Genomic DNA, 26,888 nt, shown 5'->3' with positions numbered 1-26,888 from the left:
ATATTATAATAGATTTAAGTTAATAATTTTTTTTTAAGATTTAAATTTCTTTTATAGATGATAGTTTTAAAAATTAAAATTTTTCAAGATTTATAGGATATATTTTTCCTCTAAAAATATGAATTTGATCAGTCGTCTCCAACCCTGTAAATAAAAACCGAAGAATAGCAATTCCCCCTCTAGATATATTAGATTGGTTAAATTTTAAAAAAAAAAAAAATATCGACCTGCCTACTCGTGCAGTTGTGTTGAACATTTCTCAATCAAGTTACATGTGTGTATTAAATTTTAAAAAATTATAATTAAAGCATATAAATAGCTCAGGATATGCATTTTTTAATACATTAATATTAATTATTATTTTTACAAGAATATTTTTTTATAACAGAATTTGATAGAGCAAAACTTAATTAGTTTGCATTAGAAGCTGAACTCCGAAGAAGTTCGCCCATTCATCTCACAACTTGGTTTCAGTTGCGCCACTAGAGCCAACAGCAATGGTTTCACATCGAGTGTGACGACGGCAGAGCAGAGTTTTCACTATCCAAGGTTAAACCTACTTACCAACAGCTTTTTGTTCTAGCAACTCATAATTTTAAGTATTATTTTTTTCAATCAAGCTACAATTAAAAGCCCAGGGCAATAACTAAAAGCTCTTGCTAATTATTTCGACTTCAATGTGCAAAATTTCATGTCCAGCTCAAAGAAAGCAACAATTGTTGATAGAGACACAAGGAAACTAAAACCTCACTAACTAGCTAAAATTGATTGAAAAAACTGCAATGATCCCGAATGAACTTGCAATGAAACTCGATCAACTACGTCTAGAGCTCATCCTGCAACCATCAAATGAACAAATTGTTAGCATCATTGTTGAGATGTACTAAATAACTAACTGCATTTCCAAAATAAAAATTGAAGGAATGTATTATAGAAACAGGGACACGAGATAAAGAGAATTTTACATGAGTCTGCTTTTCATCCTCGGCATCTGAATCAGACTTTGCATCATCTTCTGCCTCATCCTCGTCTTCAGCCTGTTATTGTGCAGATTATCAAGTGATTCACTGAACAAAGTCACTAAGAGGATACAAGAATTGAGAATGAGTCAATTAGAATCTTACATCTACATCTGACTCATCAGCTTTTGATTCCTGCAACAGATGAAATGCTTGGTTAGAAAGTCTACATAGACTAGTTGTATAGATAATGAAAAGTCACATAAGTTACATTGATAGGACAAGTGTTGGGAGAGACGCAACTCCAAATGACAAACTTTTAAGTCTCAACTATTTCAGACTGATTACATGGAACTTATAATACCAATCATTAAACTCTGTGTGTACATGGCTGTTAATGCAAAGGCAGATCAAAATATAAAATATATATCAAATATCCGTACAACTTAAAAAACAAATTGTAATCACATAATATGAGAAAGATCCTTCCAGAGAAAATTACTGAAGATTAGCAAATTCAGGTAATTGAACTACTGGTCAAAGAAATGAAGTTCCTACAAAATGAAGACATGATCTGATTCTTAATAGACTAGGATAACCCAAAAAATAATAATACCTCCTCTTCCTTCTTTTTCTCAGCCTCATCAAATGCTGCCTTCTCAGCCTGTAAGAGAAAACCCAAAAATAAAAATAGGGATCCTACTGAAAGGGCGTCCAATAAAATCTCATGATAGAAATATTTTAGAACCCACATCTTTATTTTTGCCCCAAGTTTCTACAACAAGCTTTTTGGCATATTCAGGATCATCAGAGACCAAAATGTTATCAAACAGAGTTCCAGATTTCACCTAAGAAGCACATTAGCAAATCAGATATGCAGATTTACAAACCAAAATGGGCAACTGGATTAATTTTGGAACATAAAAGTGTAAAGTAAATCTACCTGCCATAATTCAATGCCTACATATCTCAAATTGGGGTAAGCATAGATGTAGGGATCATCCTTGAAATCTGCAAAAAAAAAAAAAATTAAAATTAAAAAAATAAAGAAAGAACATACTCAAACTCTAAAGTGAAAAAAATAAAATAAAATACCTGGGTTATCAATCAACGGTGCCTTCCATTTTCCCTTGTAATTGGGATTCTTAATTTTCTAAACATAAAAAATAAAGAAATTAGAATTCATGTTCTTGTTCTATGAATATCCTGCTCACTAATTTTATGGTATATAGACCTTTTGCTTCCAGGGACCCTTGTATTCAGGGTTGGGAATGGTCGGTGCTGTCCATTCACCATCTTCTTCATCATCCCAATCTTCAGGCTGCAGATATACCAGTCATGTAATGGCAAAAGCCAAAAATAGGACAACATTGACACAGGAATAGCCCTCATAAAATCAAGAAACTTTAAAACTTTACCTTTTTAGCATCAGTATCAGGAATCTCCTTGGGGATATCATCATACCCCTTCAATAAGAAAATTAAGAAGGTGGCTTAGCAGGATTAGAAGAAGTGCAGATCACGCTAAATAAAAGATGATTTTACAACAGGAAGATGTTGTGACATCCCAAGTAAATACAGAACATTAATTGTGCAATAGTCTGTAATCTGTTTGTGATTTATATGCCATCATCCCAAGTAAAATTTGAACCTTAGTTGTGCACTCCGAAACATTCTGTATGTGATATGTATGTACGTTATCATGCTAAGTAAAATCAGACCTTAATTTCATGCAATACTAATTGTTCAACGATTTATACCTACAATCACATCCCAAAAACAATAAATGAGATTAGCAACCATAAAATTTCTGAGGTATGAGCATGTACCTTGCCTGCACGAACAACTAATGGAGAAAAGAAAGTGGAAAACGCCAAATGAGAAGAGCTATAATTACCTCAGGTTTCTTGTCCTCTGGATCAGGGATGTACTCCTTGTCATCCCAATCTTCAGGCTGCAACACAAAACAATCAAAACACATGAGAGTTAGCACACATCACAAGATATGAACCATTTGTAGATAGTACTTGCCTTCTTGGCATCAGGGTCTTTGATTTGCTTTGGAGGAAGAATATCCCAATCGCTGTACAAACTACCTGTTTGCTTCTCATTGTTATCAATAAGAATGCTATATGTAGCATCTGGACGGATAATGAAAGTATACACATGGGTTAACTGATCAGTCTCGCATGCAACTTCTTTTTTAATCAAGTGGTTCTTTCCATCACGTGTGAAGATGGCATGAACCTTTTTAGTGCTGTATCCACAGATATCAGGTCCGAACATAATACTGCAATTTCCAAATCCAAAGGACAAGTTAGTTAACGACAATTGATATAAATGAAGTCAGGAACCAGTACAAAATGACTATTAGTACCTGTAAGGTGTATCTCCACCAAATTTCTTCTGATCAATTTCACCACTAAGCAATTTAATGTAACCGCCGCCACAGTCAAGTTTTTGTTCATGTTTTACTGAGAATTGGAACACTAATGTCTTGTCTTTGTTGCTGAACTCAGGGAACTCTGCTGAAATAGCATAGAATCTGTAGTCTTCAGAGGTTTGGATTCCTGAAGGCAAGATTACCGTTAATCCACCAACTAATTACAAAGCTAACAATATACAATTGATTGTTTGGTTCAACACATTAAAAGTAATTTCATTGACAAAAATAATAATGGCATTGACAAATGAGAGTACCTTTGTCTTCAGCATCGCCTGTCCATTTTCCAGAAGTGTAGTTCCATTCTCCTGCCATGTTCTCATCCTTCTTCCAGTCGGATTTGATCCACCGATTCTCCCATCCATCTTTGGAAATGAATTAAAAAAAGTGAAATTGAGAACAAACAGTAATGTGTGTATCTTCTAATTTCATTTTCATAAGCAAAATAAAATGTGAAATTTTTAGCTTCAGCAAACGACAATATCAAGTACAAAAGGAGGATCAAATCGGGGGATAATAATAGATTCAGCAAACAACAATATCACATACAAAAAAAGGGTAATTATATGTAACAGTCCACACGATCCCAGAGAAAATTGTCGCAATGCCTTTTACTAACGGTTCTAACGAGTTATTACAATCTTAGATAACCTAAAAAAACGAAAAAAATATATATCATTTAAAGGAAAGGGATCAATTTAAAGAATTAGCAACTTCCTAACTAAACCAAAGTACTGAAAAAGGCCAATGCAATTGAAGAAAGAAGAAAAAATATAGCTGGGTAATTTTCATTCCAGCCGCCTCACACATGGAACAGAGTGAAACCAGACAGATGCTCGAAACCATTATCGTTGTAAGCTTGAGAGGATGATACAAACATCATATACCATCAGCAATCAGCAATCAGCTCCAGAAACAGGAAAAAGTGATCGGTAAAAGTTAAATAAAAATTCAAACTACGAGGGAATAAATGCGCATCGAGATCGGAGGAATGGACTAAATCCAGATCGCGAATAGATCGTAGAGGAGCTCATACCGTCAAATCGTTCCTCGAAGTAAACGTCGGCGGAGACGATGGAAACGGCGGCGATCAGTGTCGCTAGGGCAGCAACGAGAGGACGACTTCTCCAGATCGCCATTCCTGGTGGATTCTACATTTTGGATCTTATTATTCGATAAATAGAAGAATTTTTGCGTTCTAGAAACTTCCTGGTAACTTTGCTCCGCCATACCGACTTGATCCCTAGGAGAATCTATCCAATGGAATTAGGCCATGTGGAAAATCGACGTGTTGGATGTAATAGGCAGTTACGAGAACTTCTAAAGATTAATTGGGCCAATAAAAAAAATCTTTTATTTTTATTATCGTAGCACACTTTGCCCAAAAAAAATATCGAAAGGGGATTTATCAATTTTTTATATGGAGCTTCAATTAAAAATATAATTCCAATTTAATTAAATAAATATTATTGGAAGATCAAAAATTTTATAATTGATAATTTTGACCAAATTATTATAATATATTGGTGTTAATCAAAACTACGTAGACCATTATAAATATTGCTGGAAATAATTGGCATTGAAGTTGAGCCAAATATAACGTAAACATGTTGGAATAAGAGTATTTTGAAAATGAAAAAAATGGTATGAGTGTTAATTTATTTAAGATGGGTGCCTTTTAGAGATAAAAAAAATAAAGAGAGTTATTTACATGATTGCCGCTCATCTCCTTTTAAATTATATAAAAATGTTTTTATAAATAAAGAGTCAGTAGTGAAGGGATAGGGATGACAACCGGATTTGGATAGGAGTTTAGCCGATATCAAAATTTATCCTGTCAAAATAAAAAAATTCAAACCTAGAACCCTATCTAATTTTTTAATCCGTCTCATTTGGATACTACTTAGGATGTAATCAAATCGAGCCGAGCCGAACTCTTGAATGTTTGAGCTTGGCTCATTTATAATCGAGCCGAACTCGAACTTTATTTAACGAATATATTTATGGCTCACGAGTTTATTCGAACTTTTATCGAGCCTAAACGAACTGAATAAGTATAAATTATAAATTTAAATATTTATTAAAAATTAAATTATATATTTAGAGAAAATTATAATATTCTTATCAAATTTATAATTTTATTCTAATAAATAAATTTAATATATTTGTCTATATTTTTCATAAATAGAGTGTAAAATTTATAAATTTAATATCAAAATTATTATTTTTTTAATTTAAAAGTTAATTCATGAGCTTAATGAATGTGTTCACGAGCTAACGAGTCTGAGTATCGTGAAGCTTGAGCTTGATTTGTTTATCTTAACGAGCCTCATTAAACGAGCTCAAACGAGCTTTTATTGAATCAAACTTTTAAGATTTTTTTTTAATGGATGATTGACTTAAAATGATACATAGTCATGATTTGATGAATTTTTTTAATGGACAATTGACTTAAAATGTTGATTGATGGTCGTCCATTGGGAAGATATATCCCAATGACAACAAACTATCCTTCTTTTGCTCTCCCTCGCTCATTACTTAGCCATGTAAAAAAAAAAGAGTTCCTAGAGATTGTTGTCAATCTCTATCACCTCTTTCTCTCATCATAGAACGACAATGATAAGGTAAGAGAAGAGGCTTTATGGAGCCGGAAGGATGAGCGTGCGAAGTGAGGAAAGGTGCGACGTCTGAAGGGTGATTAGTTTGTCTAACGTTTAGTCCCACATTACTCATACTTGGTGTGCTTCTTATAGAGGAAATTATAAATATGTTTAGGGTTGGCTCAAAAAACACCATCCTCTTGTGTGATAAGACAACGAATTATTCTTTCACCATGTACTGAAGAGTACAATGTGTATGCCACCAAAAACATTGTACATTAATTTTTGAAAGGGTTCTTTTGTAAAAGGAGCCTTAACAAATATTATAATTTAAAATACTTCTTGGTAAAATTTAAATTATTCATTTTAGAAATGGTAAGAACTATCACATTTTATATATTTAATTTTATCTTAAATATCTTCATTATTAAGATGCAAAAGGTGTTGCTGAGAGAATTTAATAAATTAATTCAAAGTTAAAGGCTAGAAATAAATAAATTAATTCAAAGTTAAAGGCTAGAAATAAAGAAAGGAAAAAGTTACACATATTATTAAATTAAAATTAATAGTTAGAAATGTACCCTGAATCTTAAATAGAAAAAAGGGAAAAAATTAAATTGTCCTAAAAATAATATTAAAATTAAAATTAATAGTTAGAAATGTACCCTAAATCTTAAATAGAAAAAAAAGACTAAATTGTCCTAAAAATGAAAGTGTGAAGTTCAATATGCCTTGATAAACATATCGATAATATGTAGATTTGAAGGAACAAAATGTAATGTGATTGTGTCAATCTAAAGATGATGACGAGTAATGTGAAAATCAATTTTAATATGTTTCGTTCGTTTATGAAAAACTGAATTGTGTAATTTGAATAATATTCTGATTATCATAATATAACGGAGTAGGTTAATGAAAAGATATACTCATATTTGCAAGAAACCAATGTAGTCAAACTATCTCACAAGTAGTTGAGGCGATGACATAATACTCGGCTTATGTGGAAAATCTAGAAATAACATCTTATTTCTTACTCTTCCAATAAATGAGAGAATCACCAAAAAAACATAGAAACCAGTGGTAGATTTACGATACGTAGGATCACCAGCCCAATCAGCATTAGAGTATGCACATAACTCCAGAGATGAAGTAGGAGAAAATAAAAGGCTTTGAAATTGAGTGCCTGAAGATACCTAAAAATACAAAGAACAGCAGCTCAATGAACAGTAGTTGATACAGTGATAAATTAACTAATCACATGGACATCATACATAATATCTGGATGAGTCACAGTGAGATAAACCAAGCTTCCAACAATAATTTTGTACAAACTAGGATCCGCTAAAGGTGAGCCATCAGATGGAGAATATTCAACATTAGTCTTAATAGAAGTATCAACGACTCTATTATCATTAAGACAAGCACACTCAAACATATTAAATATATTCTTTGACTAGGATAAAAGATAATTTTTGGGGGAATAAGCGACCTTAATGCCCAGAAAGAGTATAGTATACCCAAGTCTTTCATAGCAAAATAATGAGCCAACTCGTACTTTAAGGAAGCAATTCCATCAGAATCATTACCAGTAATAATCATGTCATCAACATATAATAATAAAAGAATACGACATGTACTCATACATCTGATAAACAATGCTAAATCATGATTACTAGGATGAAAACCAAGAGAAGTAAGAAAAGTAATCACTGTAGAAAACTTTTTAAACCAAGTACGAGGTGCTTGTTTAAGACCATAAAGCGCTTTATGAAGCCTGTAAGCTTTACTAGGTTAGTGTGAAATATGAGGAGGAAGTGTCATATAAACTTATTCATCAAGATCACCATTTAGAAATGCATTCTTGATATCAATCTAAGATATTTTCCATTGACAAACAAAAACAACAACAATCAGAGTATGAACAGTCGTCATTTTTGCAATGAGAGCAAATATTTCCTCATAATCTATGTCATTCTCTTAAGAATAACCTTTAGCAATAAGACAAGTTTTGTATCATTCGATAAATCCATAAGATTTAGTTTTGACCTTGATCCTGTCCGAGAGTCGAGGTAATGGATGCTGGGGACGTGGCGCTCCTGATGACTGGTGGTGGACTCCTCGTCGATGAAGCCTGCAACCACAACAACGTCAGTGCCAAGCCGGGGAGGGGTTCTTCGGCAATGACCCTCCGACGCTCAAGTCAAACACCGACGATCTAGAAGAAACGAGGAAGCAAAATGGAAGAGTAACTATGGCTACAGTAGAGATTGTGCATACCTTCATCGAAGCTTGGGGATCTTTATATAGGACTCCCTAGGAGCACGTGCACGCACCCTGATACATGCACACTCCTCAAAGCATACCCTGAAGAGACGTGTTAGAAAAGTTCTCCTAACACCATACCTTAACGACCTAAGCATATCTCTGACAAGACAGCGGAAGCTTCCATCGTACGATTTTCTACCTGACCATGCCACCAAGCATGTCGTCTGTCGGTGGCACAGGTTTCTAGAAGGATATCATCTGATCCTCCTTTTGTTTGTTACAGGCCGAGCGGAAGAGTCGCTCGGTCAGCTATCGGCCGTCCGGTCGATCTTGTCCTCGGGTCGAGCGGAATGGCCGCTCGGCCAGCATTCGCTGTCCAGGCTTTGCGACTATGTAGAACGAAGCTGTGTCTGACTGTAGTATGCTCGGTCGTCACTATTTACCGGTGTGAGTCCGAACGGGCTTGTCGCTCGGCACATACCCTGTTTGTCTGAGCGCCGAAAGCTCGGTACTTGGCCGAGCTGTGCTAATGTCTACTTCATGTAGCTCGGCGGTTCTTCATCCCGGTCAAAGAAGGGGGTTGCCCGATCGAACGATAATACCGGGACGTTGACCAGCTTGACTTTGACCTCCACCTTGTCATTGACCACCCAGCTGACCGGGGCCTCTCCTTATCACCGGATCAGATCTTATATCCCCAAAGAGAACCAATAGTGTGTTTTCATAGTGACAACGGTACTAAATCCCATATATAACTCTGATGTAAAACAATTAGTTCCTCAGCCATAGCACTCTGCCAAAGTGAATTACAAACAACTTCTCTATAGGATACAAGCTCAGAAAAACAATGAACAAATGCAACAAATGAGGCAAAAGAACAACAATAACAAGAGTAAGCAAAATATAGTAGTTTAGTAGACTTATGAACATGAGTAGATTGACGATGGTGGAAAGAAGGATCATCCGTAACCTCAGAAGATGATTGGGTAGTGGCAAAAAGAGGAGCATGTAGAGCGGATATCTCAGGAACCAAAGTATCAAATTCAGTTGAGCTACAAATACAAGCTGTGGGTGAAGCTTCCTAAGTGTTGGTATTGAAATGATCAATGCAAAGTAGATATGATTTTGTCATATTATGTGAACTAGCAAGAATAGAAAAGAATGAAATATGCTCAAGAAACACAACATGACGAGAGACATATAATTTTTGACTAATGAGATCAAAATAACGATATCCTTTTTGACTAACACTATAACCCAGAAAGACATAAAGAGCAAACCGAGAGGCTAACTTATTATACTCTACATATGGACGAAGGACAGAGCAAGTATAACCAAAAACACGCAAAGAAGAATAGACAAGAACATGCCTATATAATTTTTCAAAAGGTGACAAGCCAAAATTGTATGAGGTTAGAATTATATTAATCACATGAGTAGAAGTAAACATTGCTTTCCCCCCAAAAGGCACTAGGAACATTGGCAAACAATAAAAATGAATAGATTGTTTTAACAAGACGTCTATGTTTTCGTTCAGCCACACCATTTTATTTAGGAGTATTTATATACGATGTTTGATGAATAGTACCATAAGAAGCAAGTAAATATGAAAAATAATTCGAAGTGTATTCACCCTCCTCCTCCCCCCTCTCAAATCACAACGAAAACACTTTATGACACTAGAACGTTGAGTTTTCATAAAAGATCTAAAATTGTTGAAAATGGTAAGATAATCAGATCTGTGTTTCATAAGGTAGACTCAAGAGTAACGAGTGCAATTATCAATAAACGAAACATAATAGCTTGACCTCTCTTTTGTAAGAATAGGAGAGGGTCCCCCATTTCAAAATAAATAAAATCAAATGGAGCAGAAGAAAAAGAAAGACTTTAGAAAATAGCAAGGTAGAAAATTTGGCCAGCTTACAACTGTTGGTGCAATTTGCACTAACGGTCTAACTCAGGTTTTGATGAATGACAAGTAAGTTAAGTTAGATTTTATTGTGATCTAACCACTTGATTAAGTGTGCAGGAGAAGTCCAGATAGGTTGACGGGTTGGCCAGATATTTGGCAAGAAATCCAGCTAGGTCAACAGGCCGACCGGATAGCTGGTGTGAAGTTCAGACAAGTCGATGGGTTGACCAGATGTCTGACAAATTGGTAAGTTAAGATAAGTCACTCGAGGAGAGTGACCTTGTGAGGACGCGCTCCAGTTGAGGGACAGTAAGCGTCGGTCCAGTTTAGGTCCATTTATGATCCATAAACTGAGACCTGGATTTGTTCTTGGTCCTGGGAGGACAGGAACTAATTACTACTCTTTATTATTAATTATTATTATCCTAATATTTGTTTTGCAGGTTATTTACATTAACGTTATTTTTTAGGACAAAAGGAGTATATTTGCCTTCGGATGAACAATGGTCGAAGACGCCTTCATATTATTCATAAAAGGCGCCTTCCATGGCTATGGAAGGCACCTTCCGCAGGGTGAAATTTTGACCTAACCGTGGATAAGTGCCAGGTTGTTCGGGATCAAGTTTAACCCATTGGAGGGGCCTTTAGCGGCTATGGAAGGCGCCTTCCATGCCTTATATAAGGCAGTCTCGAGAAGGCATTCAAACAACATTGATATACGAGCTACTGCACATTTGTTTAAGCTTCCGACTGCTCCTAGTTCCTGCTACAACTCTACGGTAAAGCTGCTGTACCCGACAACTGCTCTAAAGAGTTTCGATCGTGCCCAGCAGACCGACATCAATACAAGTGCTCTTATGTCAATCCTTAAGTGTTGGTAATGTTTTTTTTTTGCTTAATTACTACAAAAGGACAAGTGCAGTGTGTTGCACTTGACCTAATCTTTCTTGTACTTGATTCTCTCTTCCGGAGGTACCAGAAGAGATTTTTAGTGGATTACCCATCGATAGGTCTGCGAGACCTTGGTTTTACAGTAGGAGTCGTTGAAGGCTCTAAACCAAGTAAAATCCGCCTGTGTTTTTTGGTGTTTTGTTTGTTTTCTTATTTAATTTCCGTTGCATACACTTTGATTTTTGATCCGGTAGTAAGAGCGAGCCCCCCTTTTGCAAAGTCAATGCCAAGTGGAAGTCACCGGAGCAGCCGCCCATTCGGGGAGAGTGTGGTCCGACCGGACGGGTCCGGCCGGCTCGCACTTATGGTTGGAAGGCACCCTGTCAGATCGGGGTTCCGACGCTCAGTTGAAAAGGTCATGGACCGAGCTGACCTTTTGACCGACCAAAGTCATAAAGCACCCCTGTTTATTAGTCTCCACAAAGCACAAGTAAACCACTGCGGATGTCCGGCCGGATGTTGAGGGAGCTGTCCGCCCGGACGACAAGTTGGAGCAAGGGAAAAGGACAGGGGACTTCTTTCTCTAACAACCGGTAGGTTTCACGTGTGTGCCATGCTCCAAATCTTGTGACAGGGGATTCTGCTGTCCCATCAAGGCCATGTTTTGACTGTAGCGATATGGGTCAGGTAAGCTTTCTGACAGCCGCATACCTAGGAAAGGATAGAGGACACGTATGCACCTCAGTACACGTGCCCAAACCCTTCACAGCTCTATATAAAGAGCCTCAGACTTCGCCGGAAGAAGGATATTTTCCAGGTATTCTGAGACTTTGGGAGCCACCTTGTTCATCGTAATTTACCTGACTTGAGCGTCGGAGGGTCGCCGCCGGGAACCCCCTTCCCGGCCCGACTTCTGTGCAGGTTAGCCGGAGCATCGCGCCACCAGTTGGAGATCTACATCAGCGGAGATCTACATCAGCGAGTCGGAGAGCGCCACGTGTCCAGCGTCTGTTGACTTCTGGTTCGGACAGGATCAATTTGGCGCCGTCTGTGGGAACGCACCTGCATCCGAGCAGGAACAATGGACGAGGCTGGACGACAACACACGGTGGCTCTTTCAACAGAAGAACTCGACTCTCTGGTCGAGATGAGGGCTGCCAAACTTGTGGAGCAAAAACAAAAAGCATCAGCCGAGCGGCCGGAGCAACAAGCAACGTCTGCGTCGGGTGGCCGAGCGGAAGCACCTCAAGCCACCGTCGCATTCCATCGGGCCTTATTCCGCACCCCTGAAGTCGTACCAGCTCGGAGAGATAGAGGATCTTCTTCCAACGAAATGCCTAGGTGAGACGACAGAAAGGGGAAAGCTCCCCAAGCGGACTAATCTCCCGAGCGGATCAATCGCCAATTTTTGGAGGCTATACTACAAGACCCTCTGCCCAAGCATTACGTGCCTCCGACGATCGGCGAGTACAATGGAACAACAGACCTGGATGATCATCTGGGTAAGTTTGATAACACAGCCACGCTCCACCAATACACCGATGGAGTAAAGTGCCGAGTCTTTCTTACCACTCTCTCGGGATCGGCTCAACGGTGGTTTCGGAGGCTGCCGGATGGATCCATCACAAGCTTCAAGGACTTCCGAACGGCCTTCCTCCACCACTTCGCCAGCAGTCGGCGTTATCAGAAGACAAGCGTCTGCCTGTTCGCTATCAAGCAAGAAGCCCGTGAGTCGCTCCGAGCTTATATCCAGCGATTCAACCAAGTGGCGATGGATATTCCAACGGCCACATCAGAGATCATGATGAATGCCTTCACACAAGGCCTAGTGGATGGGGACTTCTTCCGGTCGCTCATCCGAAAGCCACCCCGATATTATGATCACATGCTACATCGGGCCAACGAATACATAAACGTGGAAGAAGCGCAAGCCGCCCGGAAAAAGGAAACTCCAACCGAGCGGGCACCTATTCGCCGCTCATCAGCCGCCCGGAGGACCGAGGGCCGAAGCAATCCGATCCCCCGCCGATCACACGTACAAGAGGTGGCTGCCGCTCGGCCCAAGCCAAAGAAGAGATGGACCCCTATGTTCTGCTCCTTCCACCGGACGGATACGCACAACACAAGGGATTGTCGAAGTCTTCCCTTCGTGGCTAATCCCGTTCCCAGGAAGGCCGAACGACGGTCTCCTTCCATCGACAGGAGGCAAAGGACCCATGAAGCCGACCGGACCCGCATCGAGAGGCGACATCAACAGACGCCCGATCGGCATCGATCTCCAAGGCAGGAGAATCGCCGAGTGTCAAGGGAACTATCCCGGCCGTCCGCTCGGGAAGAGGAAAATAGAAGCAATACTTCCCGAGGCGAGATCAACGTTATTGCTGGTGGGCCGACCGGAGGAGACTCCAACCGAGCCAGAAAGGCGGGCGTCCGGCAGCTACAGATCCACGCAGTCGGTTGTAGCCAAGAGCGGGCAAGTGGACCGGAAATCACTTTCGGGCCCGGAGACTTAGAAGGAGTAGAAGTGCCCCACGACGACGCTCTGCTCATTAAAGCGGTAATAGCAAATTACACTATTCACCGCATATTTGTTGACACAGGGAGCTCGGTCAACATTATATTCAAGAAGGCGTTCGATCAGCTGCAAATTGATCGAGCCGAGCTGCTGCCCATGACAACGCCGCTCTACGGGTTCACGGGTAACGAAGTGCAGCCGGTCGGACAGATCCGGTTGGCTACCTCACTGGGAGAAGAGCCGCTCAGGAGGACCAGGACAATAAACTTCGTGGTGGTCGAACGACCGGCGCTCAGCGAGTTCCGGGCGGTCGTCTCCACCTTCCACCAGAAGATCAAGTTCCCCGTGGAGGACAAAGTAGGAGAAGTACGTGGAGATCAGCTAGCAGCTCGGCGGTGCTATATAGAGATGATCCGAGCAGAAGCCAGTTCCGCTCGGAAGGCGCCCCGGATCGAGGTACACGCCATAATCGAGAAACCTCCTGCTTTAATTTATGATGAAAAGGAGGAGGTTCAGATCCATCCGACCCGATCGGAGGCCACGACTTTTATCACCTCTGATCTGGAGGAGGAGCAGAAGGAGGAGCTGATCCAATGCCTCCAACGAAATCATGATGTCTTCGTCTGGTCGACACATGAGTTGCCCGGAATTTCGCCGAGCATAGCGCAGCATGAGTTGCATGTCCAACCGGACGCTCGGCCAGTGAAGCAGAGAAAAAGGGATTTTAGTGTCGAGCAGAATGCCATCATCCGGGCGGAAGTAGAGAAACTTCTGGAAGCCGGCCACATACGCTAACGTAGTATTAGTCTCCGCGGGCGGCAAGTGGAGAGTCTGCATCGACTTTCGGGACTTAAACAAAGCATGCCCCAAAGATTTTTATCCCCTGCCGGATAGATCACGGCCGGCTGCGAGTTAATATGTATGCTCGACGCCTACCAAGGCTATCATCAAGTGCCGCTCGCCCGTGAAGATCAAGAAAAAGTTAGCTTCATGACGGCCGACGGCACATATTGCTACAATGTGATGCCGTTCAGATTGAAGAATGCCGGGGCCACCTATCAACGCTTGATGAACAAAGTGTTCAGGGAGCAGATCGGGCGGAATCTGGAAGTCTATGTGGACGACATTCTTATCAAATCAGTCCGAGCAGCCGATCTCTTCAAGGACATGGAAGAAACCTTCCGAACGCTACGCAAATATGGAGTCAAGCTAAATCCCCAGAAGTGCCTGTTCGGAGCAAAAGGAGGGCGTTTCTTGGGGTACATAGTGACCGAGCGGGGAATTGAAGCAAATCCCAGCAAAGTGAAAGCTCTACAAGACATGCCGTCTCCCAGAAATACAAGGGAAGTGCAACGGTTGACCGGTCGGATAACTGCTTTGTCCAGATTCATCTCCAAAACTGCCGACCGAGCCTACCATTCTTCAAGATCCTGCGCAAGGCTACTAAGTTCCAGTGGGATGAAGAATGTGACCGAGCATTCGGAGAATTGAAAACATATCTCAATTCTCTGCCGCCAAGCCGATCGGGGTGAGTCACTTTATATTTACATGTCATCAATCGAGCATGCTGTAGGCTCGGCGTTAGTGCGACAGGACGGATTTTCTGAGCCACATTTTAAAAGATGTTGAATCTCTACACCGGGCTCGAGAAGTTGGCCTTTGCTTTGGTTCTAGCCGCTCGGCGCCTTCGACCATATTTCTTGGCTCACACCATCATTGTCCGGACGAACAGCCCACTAGGAAGAGTGCTGTTGAATCCAGAAGCGTCCGGACGGCTCATCAAATGGACGACAGAACTAAGTGAATTTGACATCCAATACCAGCCCCGCTCGGCGATCAAAGCGCAATCCTTGGCTGATTTTGTGACCGAAGTGCAAAAGCCAGAGCCGGAAGCTCTGTGGAGAATATATGTGGATGGGTCTTCCACTCGGCTCGGAAGTGGGATTGGAATATTGCTGTTCTCGCCTCAAGAAGAAAAGATGCACTTATCCGTCCGGTTGGATTACAAAGCTACCAACAATGAAGCAGAGTATGAGGCCCTCATGGCAGGTAGCACGGCATGTGGGAGCCGGTCGGGTGACACTTTATTCAGATTCACTGGCTCAAGAACTATCGCACCTTTGAAATCAACAGCCGGCTTAAACTCTATGCTGAGGCCTTTGAAAAACTCAAAGCTAATTTCCGCGAGGTTCTTATTCAGAAGATTCCCCGAACGGAGAACCAGGCAGCCGATGAGTTGGCCAAACTAGCAAGTTCTATAACGCCGGTCATTATCCCGAAGCCAATTGAACAAGTATCTTTGGTGGCACATGTTGACCGGATGGAAGGCCTCATGTTTCCGGACGACTGGAGGACACCCATCATGGAGTTTTTGCGCTCGGGCATCACTTCTGCCAATCGGGAAGAAGCCCAGCTGCTCAGGAGGAGGGCCGGTCGGTTCACACTCATCGGCGATCAGCTCTACAAGAAGGCTTTCTCTCGCCCGCTGTTGAAATGCGTGAGCTCGGAAGACTCGGCTTACATTCTCCAAGAGGTACATCAAGGATCGTGCGGAGGACATCACTAGCCAAGAAGATTTTGCTAGTTGGATACTTTTGGTGACCTTACAAATGGACGCCGCTCGGACAGTATCTACGTACCTTTCATGCCGAAGTATCACAACTTCTCGCACCGACCGGCAGAGGAGATGAAGACATCAGTCGTTTCATGTCCGTTCGATCAATGGGGAATGGATATTGTGGTTCTATTATCGGGCAGCGGAAATTTTATTGGTGGCGGTCGATTATTTTTCCAAGTGGGTGGAGGCCGAGCCACTAGCCAGATCACCGAGCGATGGTCAAAAATTCATGCAACACATCATCATGAGTTGAAACGATTGGTTTCCGCAATGGCGGCAATGCCTTGGAAGGTGCTAGAAGATTGGTGCAAAAGCTACGGATCGAGCAACACTTCACGTCCGTGGCTTACCCCCAAAGCAACCAACCGGGAAATTCTCCGTATTCTCCGCGTTCGGCTCGACCACTTGGGAGAAAGTTGCGGATGAAGTGCTGGGCGTTTTATGGGCCATCCGGACGACTCTAAGGAAGCAAGGCGCCACACCTTTTCATCGGTGTCGGCGATCATTCGGTTGAAGTCGGCCGAGTCCGTCCGTCCAATTGCGATGAAGGCAACGCCGATCGGAGGAACATGGAGCTGGATTTGATTGACGAGGAGCGAGCCAAGGCATCCGGCTGATGGCATACCGTCAACGAATGAAGCAAAACTACAACCGCGCTATTCCTCGATCATTCCGGTCGGGGACCTTGTCTGGAAGAAAGTCAAACCGGCGGCGTCGGCAAGCTTGAAGCTCGCAAGGTGTCCTTCAAAATCATCAAAAGCTCCGCTTGTGCGATTATTTGGAGGATAAGGACGATCGGCAGTTGGATAGGCCGTGGAGCGCGAACCACCTCCTTACCAGGCGGGATGAAAGGTGTACCACTGTAAATCATCCTGTGTACTTTTTTGATGAATACTGGAAATGCAGAAATGAAGAATCAAGAGAACAAATATAAGGCATTGTCAACAAACGAAGGCCCCGCGTCGTTCGGGTAAATTATCCGAGCCAAATGCTCGATGGCGAAGACCTCGTGCCGATCACGCTGGGTGAAAGGTGCGCTAAATATAAATTTATATACTTTTGGTCGCCTATGTATTTGCGATGCAGAAGCAAAAAGATGAAAACACATTGAGTATTCTCCGAGCGCCACCGCTCGACAGGGGCATATGGATTATCCAGCCAAGCGCCTGAATAGCGAAGGCCTCCCACCGATTAGATTAGTAAATGACCCGTGCTATTCTAGGCCGCATAAAAGCTCAAGCGAGATAAGTAATGAAGGCCAAGGTCGCCGACACGTAAGGAGTTAGCTCAAGACCGTCTAGCCAGACGTTAAACCAGAGCCGACCGGCTATAAATATCCGGACGAGCTCCGTCGTTAAAGATCGAGACGGGCCGTCTATAAACCCTCCGAGCGGAAGACCGTCTAGCCCAGACGTTAAACCGTAGAGCCGCGCCGACCGGCTATAAATATCCGCGCCGACGAGCTCCGTCGTTAAAGATCGAGAGACGAGCCGGCGTTTATAAACCCTCCGAGCGGAAGACCGTCTAGCCCAGACGTTAAACCGTAGAGCCGCGCCGACCGGCTATAAATATCCGCGCCGACGAGCTCCGTCGTTAAAGATCGAGAGACGAGCCGGCGTCTATAAACCCTCCGAGCGGAAGACCGTCTAGCCCAGACGTTAAACCGTAGAGCCGCGCCGACCGGCTATAAATATCCGCGCCGACGAGCTCCGTCGTTAAAGATCGAGAGACGAGCCGACGTCTATAAACCCTCCGAGCGGAAGGCCGTCTAGCCCAGACGTTAAACCGTAGAGCCGCGCCGACCGGCTATAAATATCCGTGTCGTCGAGCTCCGACGTTAAACATCGAGAGACGCGTCGGCGTCTATAAATAATCTGAGCGGAATATCGTCGACACTGCAATTATCCGTATTCTCCGCCGATATTGTTAGATCGACGCTAAGTCCCGCTCAGACTCAAGGTATAAAGGTTCTGATCGGCTTATAACGAGCGATTCTTGCTAGCAACACAGAATGATATTCGGCCGAACGGAAGGGCTGGGGAAAACACGAGAATGCACCTCGAATGCCAAAGGTGTGATAGTAGACGAGCGGGCAGCACAAGTATTAGCAAGGGGACAGTGCAAAAAGATAGAGTACACGAAAGGAAAGCATTTCATTGAAATTAAAACCTAAGGCCGAGTGGTGTAAGTACAAAAAGATTCATGTTCAGCCGAGCGGCGAAATTACAAGAATTACTCGATGTAGTCGTAGAGGTCCCTCGGAATGTTGCTCAGGAGCTCCACCTGATCGACGGCTGGAATATTGGTGGACTCCGGAAGAAGGCCCTTCGACTTCAGATAGGTCATAGTGGCCGTAATGGCCAAGTCGAAAGCTGAGTACATCCGCTCGCAAATTTTCTCCGAGAACTCGGGCGATCGGATATGGCTTTGTCGGAGAGCGGCAACTCGGCTCGGCTCGGCATCCTGGTATTCTTTGAAGGTCGCCTGGGAGCTTGTGAGGGCCTCATTCAGATGTTCAATCTTCTCCGCATCGGCCGAGCGGCCTGTCTTCTCCCGGTCGAGCTGCTCCGTCAGCTCCTTTATCTTCAGCTCCAGGCCCCGGGCCTCCACGTTTTTCTTCTCCAGATCGGAGATGGCTGTGTTCTTCCGAGTGGTGGCCAGAGTTATCTTTGTGTCAAGCGACTTGACTTGTCGCTCGGACTCGGCTAGGGCGTGGGCCTGGTCAGCTGTTTTCTTCTGCTCAGCAGCCAGCAGAGTTTGAGCTTTCTTCAGCTCTTTTTGCAGCTCGGAGTAGGAAGGGCCTTGGGAGCCGCTCGGACCGCCTGCCGCCTTCAGTTGCCTTATCTCCTCGTCCGCCATAGCCAGGCGGCTGGAAACTGCTATCTCTTCCACCCATCTCTGAAGCAAGAGGGCGCAGTTGTAAAAAGCCGAGCGGAAATATTCAGGCAAAACTTCAAAAAACAAAAAAAAACAAAACAAAACAAAACAACGACAAACTTACCCCCGTAGCCGCTTGCATGTGGCTGTTGGCTAAGTTCCGGAGGGGGATCATTGCTACGCGCGCCCGAGCGTCGGCCCACATCTCGGCGAGGGGCCCTTTCAAAGTAATGGTGTGCTCGGGCGCGGTTGGCCGGTCGGCTTCTGGTAGCAACTCTTCAGTTGGAAGATGAAGAGTAACCCGTATTGTGCGACCGTGACCAGGGATCGCCCGACCAGGATCAGAAGCTGGCGCAAAAAACCGCGAATGGATGGTCGAGCGTTGGACTGAACGACGAGCAGGGGGGAGAGTGTCGACCGGAGTGGCCTCAACCGGAGCAGTCAGCTCGTCCCAGTCAGAAGGCGTCCGGTCGGACGAAATGGTCTCGGGCACATGCGCCTTGCCTTTAGCAGTCACGGCGGCCCGGTCGGAGGGTTGGACCGCGGAGGTAGCCGAGCGCAGCGGAGTCTCCACCCGGCGCCTCTTTTGCAGTGGCTGTTCCTCCTCCCGAACGGACCCTTCCTCGGGGGCCGTTGGTTCCCTGGAGGGGGTAGCTCCGCTGGCCACCTGCTGTTGAGAGGCCTAAGCGGCCGATTCAGCCTGGGTGCCGCTCTCTCCTTCGTGAGAACCGACCGGCTGAATACCCCGTGCCTCCATTTCCTTGGCCGCCGCGGCCTCCAGCGCCGCTGCCTTTCTCTTCAGAACGTCGGCCATCACCGAGTCCATGACGATGTCAGCTGCATGAAAAGAAGAAGAAATCAGTTAGCAATTAAAGCAAATGCCCAAGCAAAATTCTTACCGAAGCCGGTCGGAAGTGGGGTCCGTATAGGACTCAGCCCAAAAATGTACATCACTCCCTCGTGAAGAAGTTTGTTGATGTCAAGCCGTAGACCGGCTAGTACATTTGCGGCGTGAAGATAATCCGGTCGGGTCTTGAATTTCTTCAACTCGGGAGTAGGAGGTAGACTGACCTGCCACTGGGTCGGAAAGTTTGGCTGACTGGGCATGCGGAGGTAGAAATAATAGTCCTTCCAATGTTTATTGGAAGTGGGTAGTTTATTGAAGAAGACCAGACCGGGCCGAGCTTGGAACATAAAGGTGCCCGGCTCGGCTTGCTTAGGGTAATAGAAATAAAAGAAGACCTCCGGTCGGAGGGGAATGTTGTGAATCTTAAACAAAACGACAACACCGCAGAGGAGATGGAAGGTATTTGGTACTAAACTTCCGAGCGGCACGCCAAAATAATTACAGACGTCTATTATGAAAGGGACCGGCGGTAAATTGGTCGCGAAAGACACAGAAACCGCCACGCGGCGGTCTGTGTGGCCGAGCGGCGGGACCAGCTAGGCGAACTTCGAAATCCTCGGGGATTTCGAAATTGTCAGCCAAAATATCAAAATCCCGTTGTTCGAAACGGGACCGCATGGTAGTATACCATGGGCTTAGGGATTGTTCTTCGGGATGAGAAGAACTGGCCATGATCCGGACAGAAGAAATCAAAAAAGAAGTTTCAAAGACGAAGAAAAGGAGTTTCAAAGACTGGAGCTAGGGGAAGAAATGCGAATTAGATACCGGCAAGGAAGAAGGAAAGATCTAAAACCTTACTGAGGGGAGAGGGATCGAGGAAAGGCACCGAAGAGCGTCAAAGGGCAGAAACAAGATCGCCGGAGCTCCAAGGCGCAGAGGGCAACAGTAGAGGTAACGGAGGCGAGTGAAGGTGAGAAGGAAACGAAGAATTTATAGGGTGAGGGCCGGGCGGCCTCCACCGTCGGATCCAGGTCACGGGAATCAAAGCATGCATCTAGCCGTTTATTTCGAATTGCTTCGATCACATCAAAATATCATGCCACCGCCTCCGTACTCTGATGGCATTGCCCCACGTGGCAGTCAATCATTCGGAGCATTTAATGAAGGTATGATCAACCTTGATGTCGAAGATTGGCGCAGAACGCGAGGAGATCCGGTGAAGGCCATCATTGATTCATTTAAGGATAGCTCTACGGCTGACCGGGCGGAGAGTATTAGCATGGAGGAGCCGTTCGGCTAGACTCACAGTCCAATCAGTCGGACTACTCGCCTCCTTCAACTAGACTTGAAGGGGAGGCAAGTGATCCGGTAGTAAGAGTGGGCCCCCCCTTTTGCAAAGTCAACGCCAAGTGGAAGTCACCGGAGCAGCCGCCCATTCGGGGAGAGTGTGGTCCGACCGGACGAGTCCGGCCGGCTCGCACTTATGATTGGAAGGCACCCTGTCAAATCGGGGTTCCGACGCTCAGTTGAAAAGGTCATGGACCGAGCTGACCTTTTGACCGACCAAAGTCATAAAGCACCCCTGTTTATTAGTCTCCACAAAGCACAAGTAAACCACTGCGGATGTCCGGCTAGATGTTGAGGGAGCTGTCCGCCCGGACGACAAGTTTGGAGCAAGGGAAAAGGACAGGGGACTTCTTTCTCTGACAACCGGTAGGTTTCACGTGTGTGCCATGCTCCAAATCTTGTGACAGGGGATTCTGCTGTCCCATCAAGGCCATGCTTTGACTGTAGCGATATGGGTCAGGTAAGCTTTCTGACAGCCGCATACCTAGGAAAGGACAGAGGACACGTATGCACCTCAGTACACGTGCCCAAACCCTTCACAGCTCTATATAAAGAGCCTCAGACTTCGCCGGAAGAAGGATATTTTCCAGGTATTCTGAGACTTTGGGAGCCACCTTGTTCATCGTAATTTACCTGACTTGAGCGTCGGAGGGTCGCCGCCGGGAACCCCCTTCCCGGCCCGACTTCTGTGCAGGTTAGCCGGAGCATCGCACCACCAGTTGGAGATCTACATCAGCGGAGATCTACATCAGCGAGTCGGAGAGCGCCACGTGCCCAGCGTCTGTTGACTTCTGGTTCGGATAGGATCAATTTTAAAATGAGAAAACAAGTTTTTAAAATCATGTGATTCACTCCCCTCCTCATGTGTGCGTATCGATCCAACAATAACCACCATAATCAGAAATATCAAAACTCTTTAAAGGTCCTAATACTCCTGTATAAGCTAAAAATCTACGAACGAGATGCTGAAACATGATTTAAATGAAAGTGCCACAAATAAAAATCAGAAGATGAACGACTCAGATTAAAAGATAAAAATCGACACTCGAAGCTACAACTTCTGATACATAGAGTCCTCCTTGCCTATGGTCTGTCTCAATCAACCTCTGAGATTGCGGATTCTAAATATAATAATTAGATGAAGAAAAAGAGATTAGGTATCTAGATATAATTGACTAACAGAAATAAGATTTAAAATAAAATTCAGAATATAATAAACATTAGTAAGAGATAAACAAGATGTAACAATTGAACCAACACGTACTAATGATATAAAAATATTATCAGCAGTCATAATAGATAAATTAGACCTACTAATGAACCAACACCTACGAATTGGGAGAAAAAGAAACAAAAGATGATAGATTAGATAACATATGATAGAAGACATCAGAGTCCAAAATCCATAAAGATGAAGATATACTTGAAATATTAGACGATGACAAACATATATAAGAGGAAGCTGACATGATAGAGGGTTGTGAAGCAAGGAACCATTGAAACTGCTCTAACATATATATACGGATCATATTTCTATGAAGCATCTGTACGACCAGACATGATGACAAAATAAATAATGCTCAGAATAATCAAACTGTAAGGATACGCATTTGTACGATCCATAAAAACTGGTGTCAGGATGACCCGTAGTCACACGAAAAATCCAAGGTAGAAAAGGTTGTCGACTTAGAAATTAGCAGCATAGGTCGTCGGTGCCGAAATTAGTAGAAAAGGATATCGGTATTGAAATCGATATCGAAATTGACATAAAAGAGTGTCAGCGCCAAAATTGGTAGTACAGGGTGTCGGCGTAGAAATCGGCAGCATAAAGCATCAGTGCCAAAATCAACAGAAAAGGACATCGGTATTGAAATCGACAACACAAGACATTAGTACCAAAATTAACAGAAAAGAGTGTTAGCGTCGAAATTTGTAGTACAAGGTGTCGGCGCCGAAATCAGTAGAAAAAAACCGTCAGAGCTGAAATCGATAGCACTGGACGTCAGCGTCGAAATTAGTAGAAAAGGATGTCAGCAGCAAAATCGACAGCAACAATAGGAGATGACAGTGGCAACAAAAAATAATAATAGGGGGCTGTAGAAAAAATTAGACTAAGAAAGGAGAACCACTCAAATACTATATAGAAATGAAGAAAAGAAAAAAATTAATCATAATATTGAATCCAAAATTAATAGTTAGAAATATAGAATATAAATCTTTATACAGTTAAATTAAGAACCCAAATCTTAAATAGGATAGTCCGGTGCACGAAGTTTTCGCCATATGAGGTCACGGGGAAAGATTCATTGTACGCAGTCTTACCTTACTTTTTACAAGAGGTTGTTTTCAGTATTCTAACTCGTGACCTTTTGATCACATAATAATAATTTTATCGTTACGCCAAAATGTAACACCAACTAGTCACACACCCTTTTGAATAAATAAACACATCTCTTTTAGATAGTTTAGTTATTTTTGAATAGTCAATTACTTTTTAATTACTCCGTGGTTAAATTATTTTTCCAAATTAAAAAAAATATAGTCTCGTAATATCGATCTGGATATGAAAATAAATAAATAAATATAAATACAAAAATATTAAACATATAATAACACAAATCTCAAATCATTAATTTCTAAAAATTAACTTTTGATCGTTAAACTAAAAATATAATGTGTCATCGTCGACACTACACCTCTCAAATTAAAGGTCTTGATCAAGCCACCTTCCATTCATAACAAATAGTGGTTAAGTCCAGTTCATTGTTGACCTTGGGGTCATTGGGCTTGCCATGTGGCGACACCTACCCTTGTGTAGAGGTTGCATGGGTCTGCATGTGAATTAAACAGTGAACAGGGAACAACAATCTTCCGTTGTATGAAATGAGTCAGCTCTGCCATGGGATTACGGTGCTATTAGACTTTTGGAATGCTTAATTAGACGTTTAAAATTTGAATCTCGATCACAGCACATGGTAGAATTGTTTTTTTTTTTCACCAGGATGGTAAATTAGGGATGCTAAAAATGAATTTGATCAGTTAATCCGATTCGAGTCTGGTTAAAATATATTAAATTTTGATTAAGAGTTTTCAGATTCGAGTTGGGTGATTTTTAGATTGCATTAGTATCGGATTAACCTGAGTTAATTTAAATTTAGGATTTAGAGTATTTTTAGATTAAATTAAATTTTATTTTAAAAATTAAAATACTTTAGATTATTAGAGCACCTACAATGTAAGCGTTATTAGAGTGTTATAACACTCCTTTATTATTAAAGCATTACAAAAGGTATTCTTAAACGCATTCAAGTAAAGGTGGAGTGGGCCAGTGCTGGCCACTCCATGTTTAATTTTTTTTAAATTTTATTTATTAAAATATTATAAATTTTAAAATTTAAAATTAAGATAGGTAAAACATAAAATTTATAATTTAAATTTGAAAAATAGTAAAATATAAATTTGAAAAATAGTAAAATTATTTTTTTAAAAGTAAGATTATTATTAAAAATAATACTAATAATTTAAATTTTTTAAACATATTTAAAATATAATATGGGTGAAAGAGATATGTTGTTATAATAGTGATGTGACAGTAGACCCAATATTTTTTGATGAGGTGGTGGGTGTTATAACGATGATGCATTATGGATGCTCTTACGTAATAACTTAGTATGAAATGATTAATTATTAAGACTAAGATAAAAATTTATAGGGAAAATAGTAAAAAAAAAAAAGTCTTTTTTTAATCCGGTCGGTCGATTATTTAGGTTGGTCGGATTCAGATTCGGATTATTTTTAACTCCGCCCATGACGATCGGTCATGGTTGGTCCCAAGCCCGGATAAAGGAGGAGGGTTGCGTTAGGTCGCCAGTCAGCGTCACAACTATGACAAATATTCAATGAATAAATCCATTAAACTATTGTGCTAATGCTAGGTTGTTCCCCGGAAGGAACGTGTTACAGGGACCCGACTATAACGTCTTGGCAAGGACCGCTACATCTTTAGAACTCGGGTGTAGTGCTAAATATGCAAGAGTTCACGTTACAGGGTCCGACTGTAACGTCTCAGCAAGGACCGCTACATCTCCATGAGAACTTGGGTATAGTGTTAAATAAGTAAGAGTTCTCACACCATAGGTTGGATAAGAACAAATATGATAGGAAAACTAATAATCTAAGATTTAGAACATGGAACATAGGAATTCTCACAGGTAAATCAATGAAGGTAGTAGATATGATGATTATGAGAAGAATTAATATTTTGTGTGTACTGTTAGTGCAATATCCCTAGGTCAAGGTTGACCTGTTTGACTAAGCTTGAGTCGGCTCAAGTTTGAGTCTTAATGTTTGGGTTTCGATGTTTGACAATACATTGAGACAATACATGAAGATTGCAGGTGCAATTGTTCATGTGGGGAGATTGTGAAGGAGAGTCAAGTAGGTCAAGATTGACTGGATACTTGACTGGGAAATCCTAGTGAGTGAAGCTAGGTGAAAGTCCTGGTGAGTGAAGCCAGGCAGATGAGAAGTCCTAGTGAGTGAAGCTAGGTGAAAGTCCTGGTGAGTAAAGCTAGGCAGATGGAAAGTCCCGGTGAGTGAAGCCGGGTAGTGGGAAAATCCTGGTGAGTGAAGCCAGGTGAAAGACCTAGTGAGTGAAGCTAGGCAGATGGAAAGACCTGGTGAGTGAAGCGAGGCACGAGGAAATCCAGATGGGTCAAGAGTGACCAGACATTTGGTGGAAGGAAGTCCAAGTGGGTAATGGAGGACCGGACACTTGGCACAAAGAGAAAGTCCAGATGAGTCAAAAGTTGACTGAACTCTTAGCGGTCGTAAGTCCAATAGGTAGTTGGCATGGAACTAGGAAGTTCGGACATAGTAAACTTCTGAAGACCATAACTTTTGACTCGGATATCGGAATGAGGTGATCTCAGATGCGAAATGAAGCTAATTTCAAGCTCTACACAGATTTCTACTTCTCAATCGATTGGCCAATCGATTGCGGGGTTCAATCGATTGGGCGACGCGATTTTGTGTAGAAAAGCTGTAGATCGATTGGGTAATCGATCGAAACTTCCTTAATCGATTGGTCAATCGATTGGGAGAGTTTTTAAGCAAACATTAAGCTTTTGAATCGATCAATTGATTGATTGAAGCCTCCAATCAATCGGGCAATCGATTGGAGCGTTGGAAATCGCGCGAGAAGCTTTGAATTGATTGAGCAATAGATTCAGGGCGTTTTTAGAGAGCACAGAGGTGCTCTGGATCAATCGGTCGATCGATCCAAAGTCTCCCCAATCGATTGGGAGCAATCCAATCGATTGGAATTCGACCGTTGGCGCGGATAAAGCCGTTGGCGAGCGTTTTTCTGCGCACCACTTCCTCTCTTCTCCATAGGCGATCACAGCAAACCTCCACAGTGATCTTTTCTTCCTCACCGCCAGTTCTTGAAGGTTCTTGGAGGCTCATCCAAGTCAAGAGGCGAGTTGTAACAAGAAGAAGAAGAAGCTAGGGTTTTCATTGTAATCTTGTAAGATTCATTTGTATTTTGCTTCTTTCTTTCTCATTGTTGTATTGTGAGGTTGTAAGGCTTCTCCGTCTTCGGTAGTTACCGAGAAG

At 42.6% G+C, this 26,888-nt stretch overlaps 1 protein-coding gene across 1 annotated transcript; it reads right to left on the bottom strand.

Annotated features, from left to right (window-relative positions):
- Positions 1-643: 643 nt before the first annotated feature.
- Positions 644-4,567, bottom strand: LOC122023226 (calreticulin-like). Its single transcript, XM_042581304.1, has 14 exons — positions 4,438-4,567; positions 3,659-3,766; positions 3,336-3,528; positions 2,990-3,248; positions 2,856-2,912; positions 2,378-2,425; positions 2,194-2,280; positions 2,055-2,112; positions 1,903-1,970; positions 1,712-1,807; positions 1,576-1,623; positions 1,125-1,154; positions 966-1,037; positions 644-836 (listed from the first exon to the last, which is right to left on the bottom strand). The coding sequence occupies exons 1-14, from the start codon at positions 4,538-4,540 to the stop codon at positions 825-827; spliced, it is 1,239 nt and encodes a 412-aa protein (XP_042437238.1). The 5' UTR covers positions 4,541-4,567; the 3' UTR covers positions 644-824.
- Between the last annotated feature and the right edge of the window lie 22,321 nt (positions 4,568-26,888).

Source organism: Zingiber officinale, chromosome 1A (assembly GCF_018446385.1).
Source record: "Zingiber officinale cultivar Zhangliang chromosome 1A, Zo_v1.1, whole genome shotgun sequence".
Taxonomy (NCBI): Eukaryota; Viridiplantae; Streptophyta; class Magnoliopsida; order Zingiberales; family Zingiberaceae; genus Zingiber; species Zingiber officinale.
This window is presented reverse-complemented; position numbering and strand designations above follow the sequence as displayed.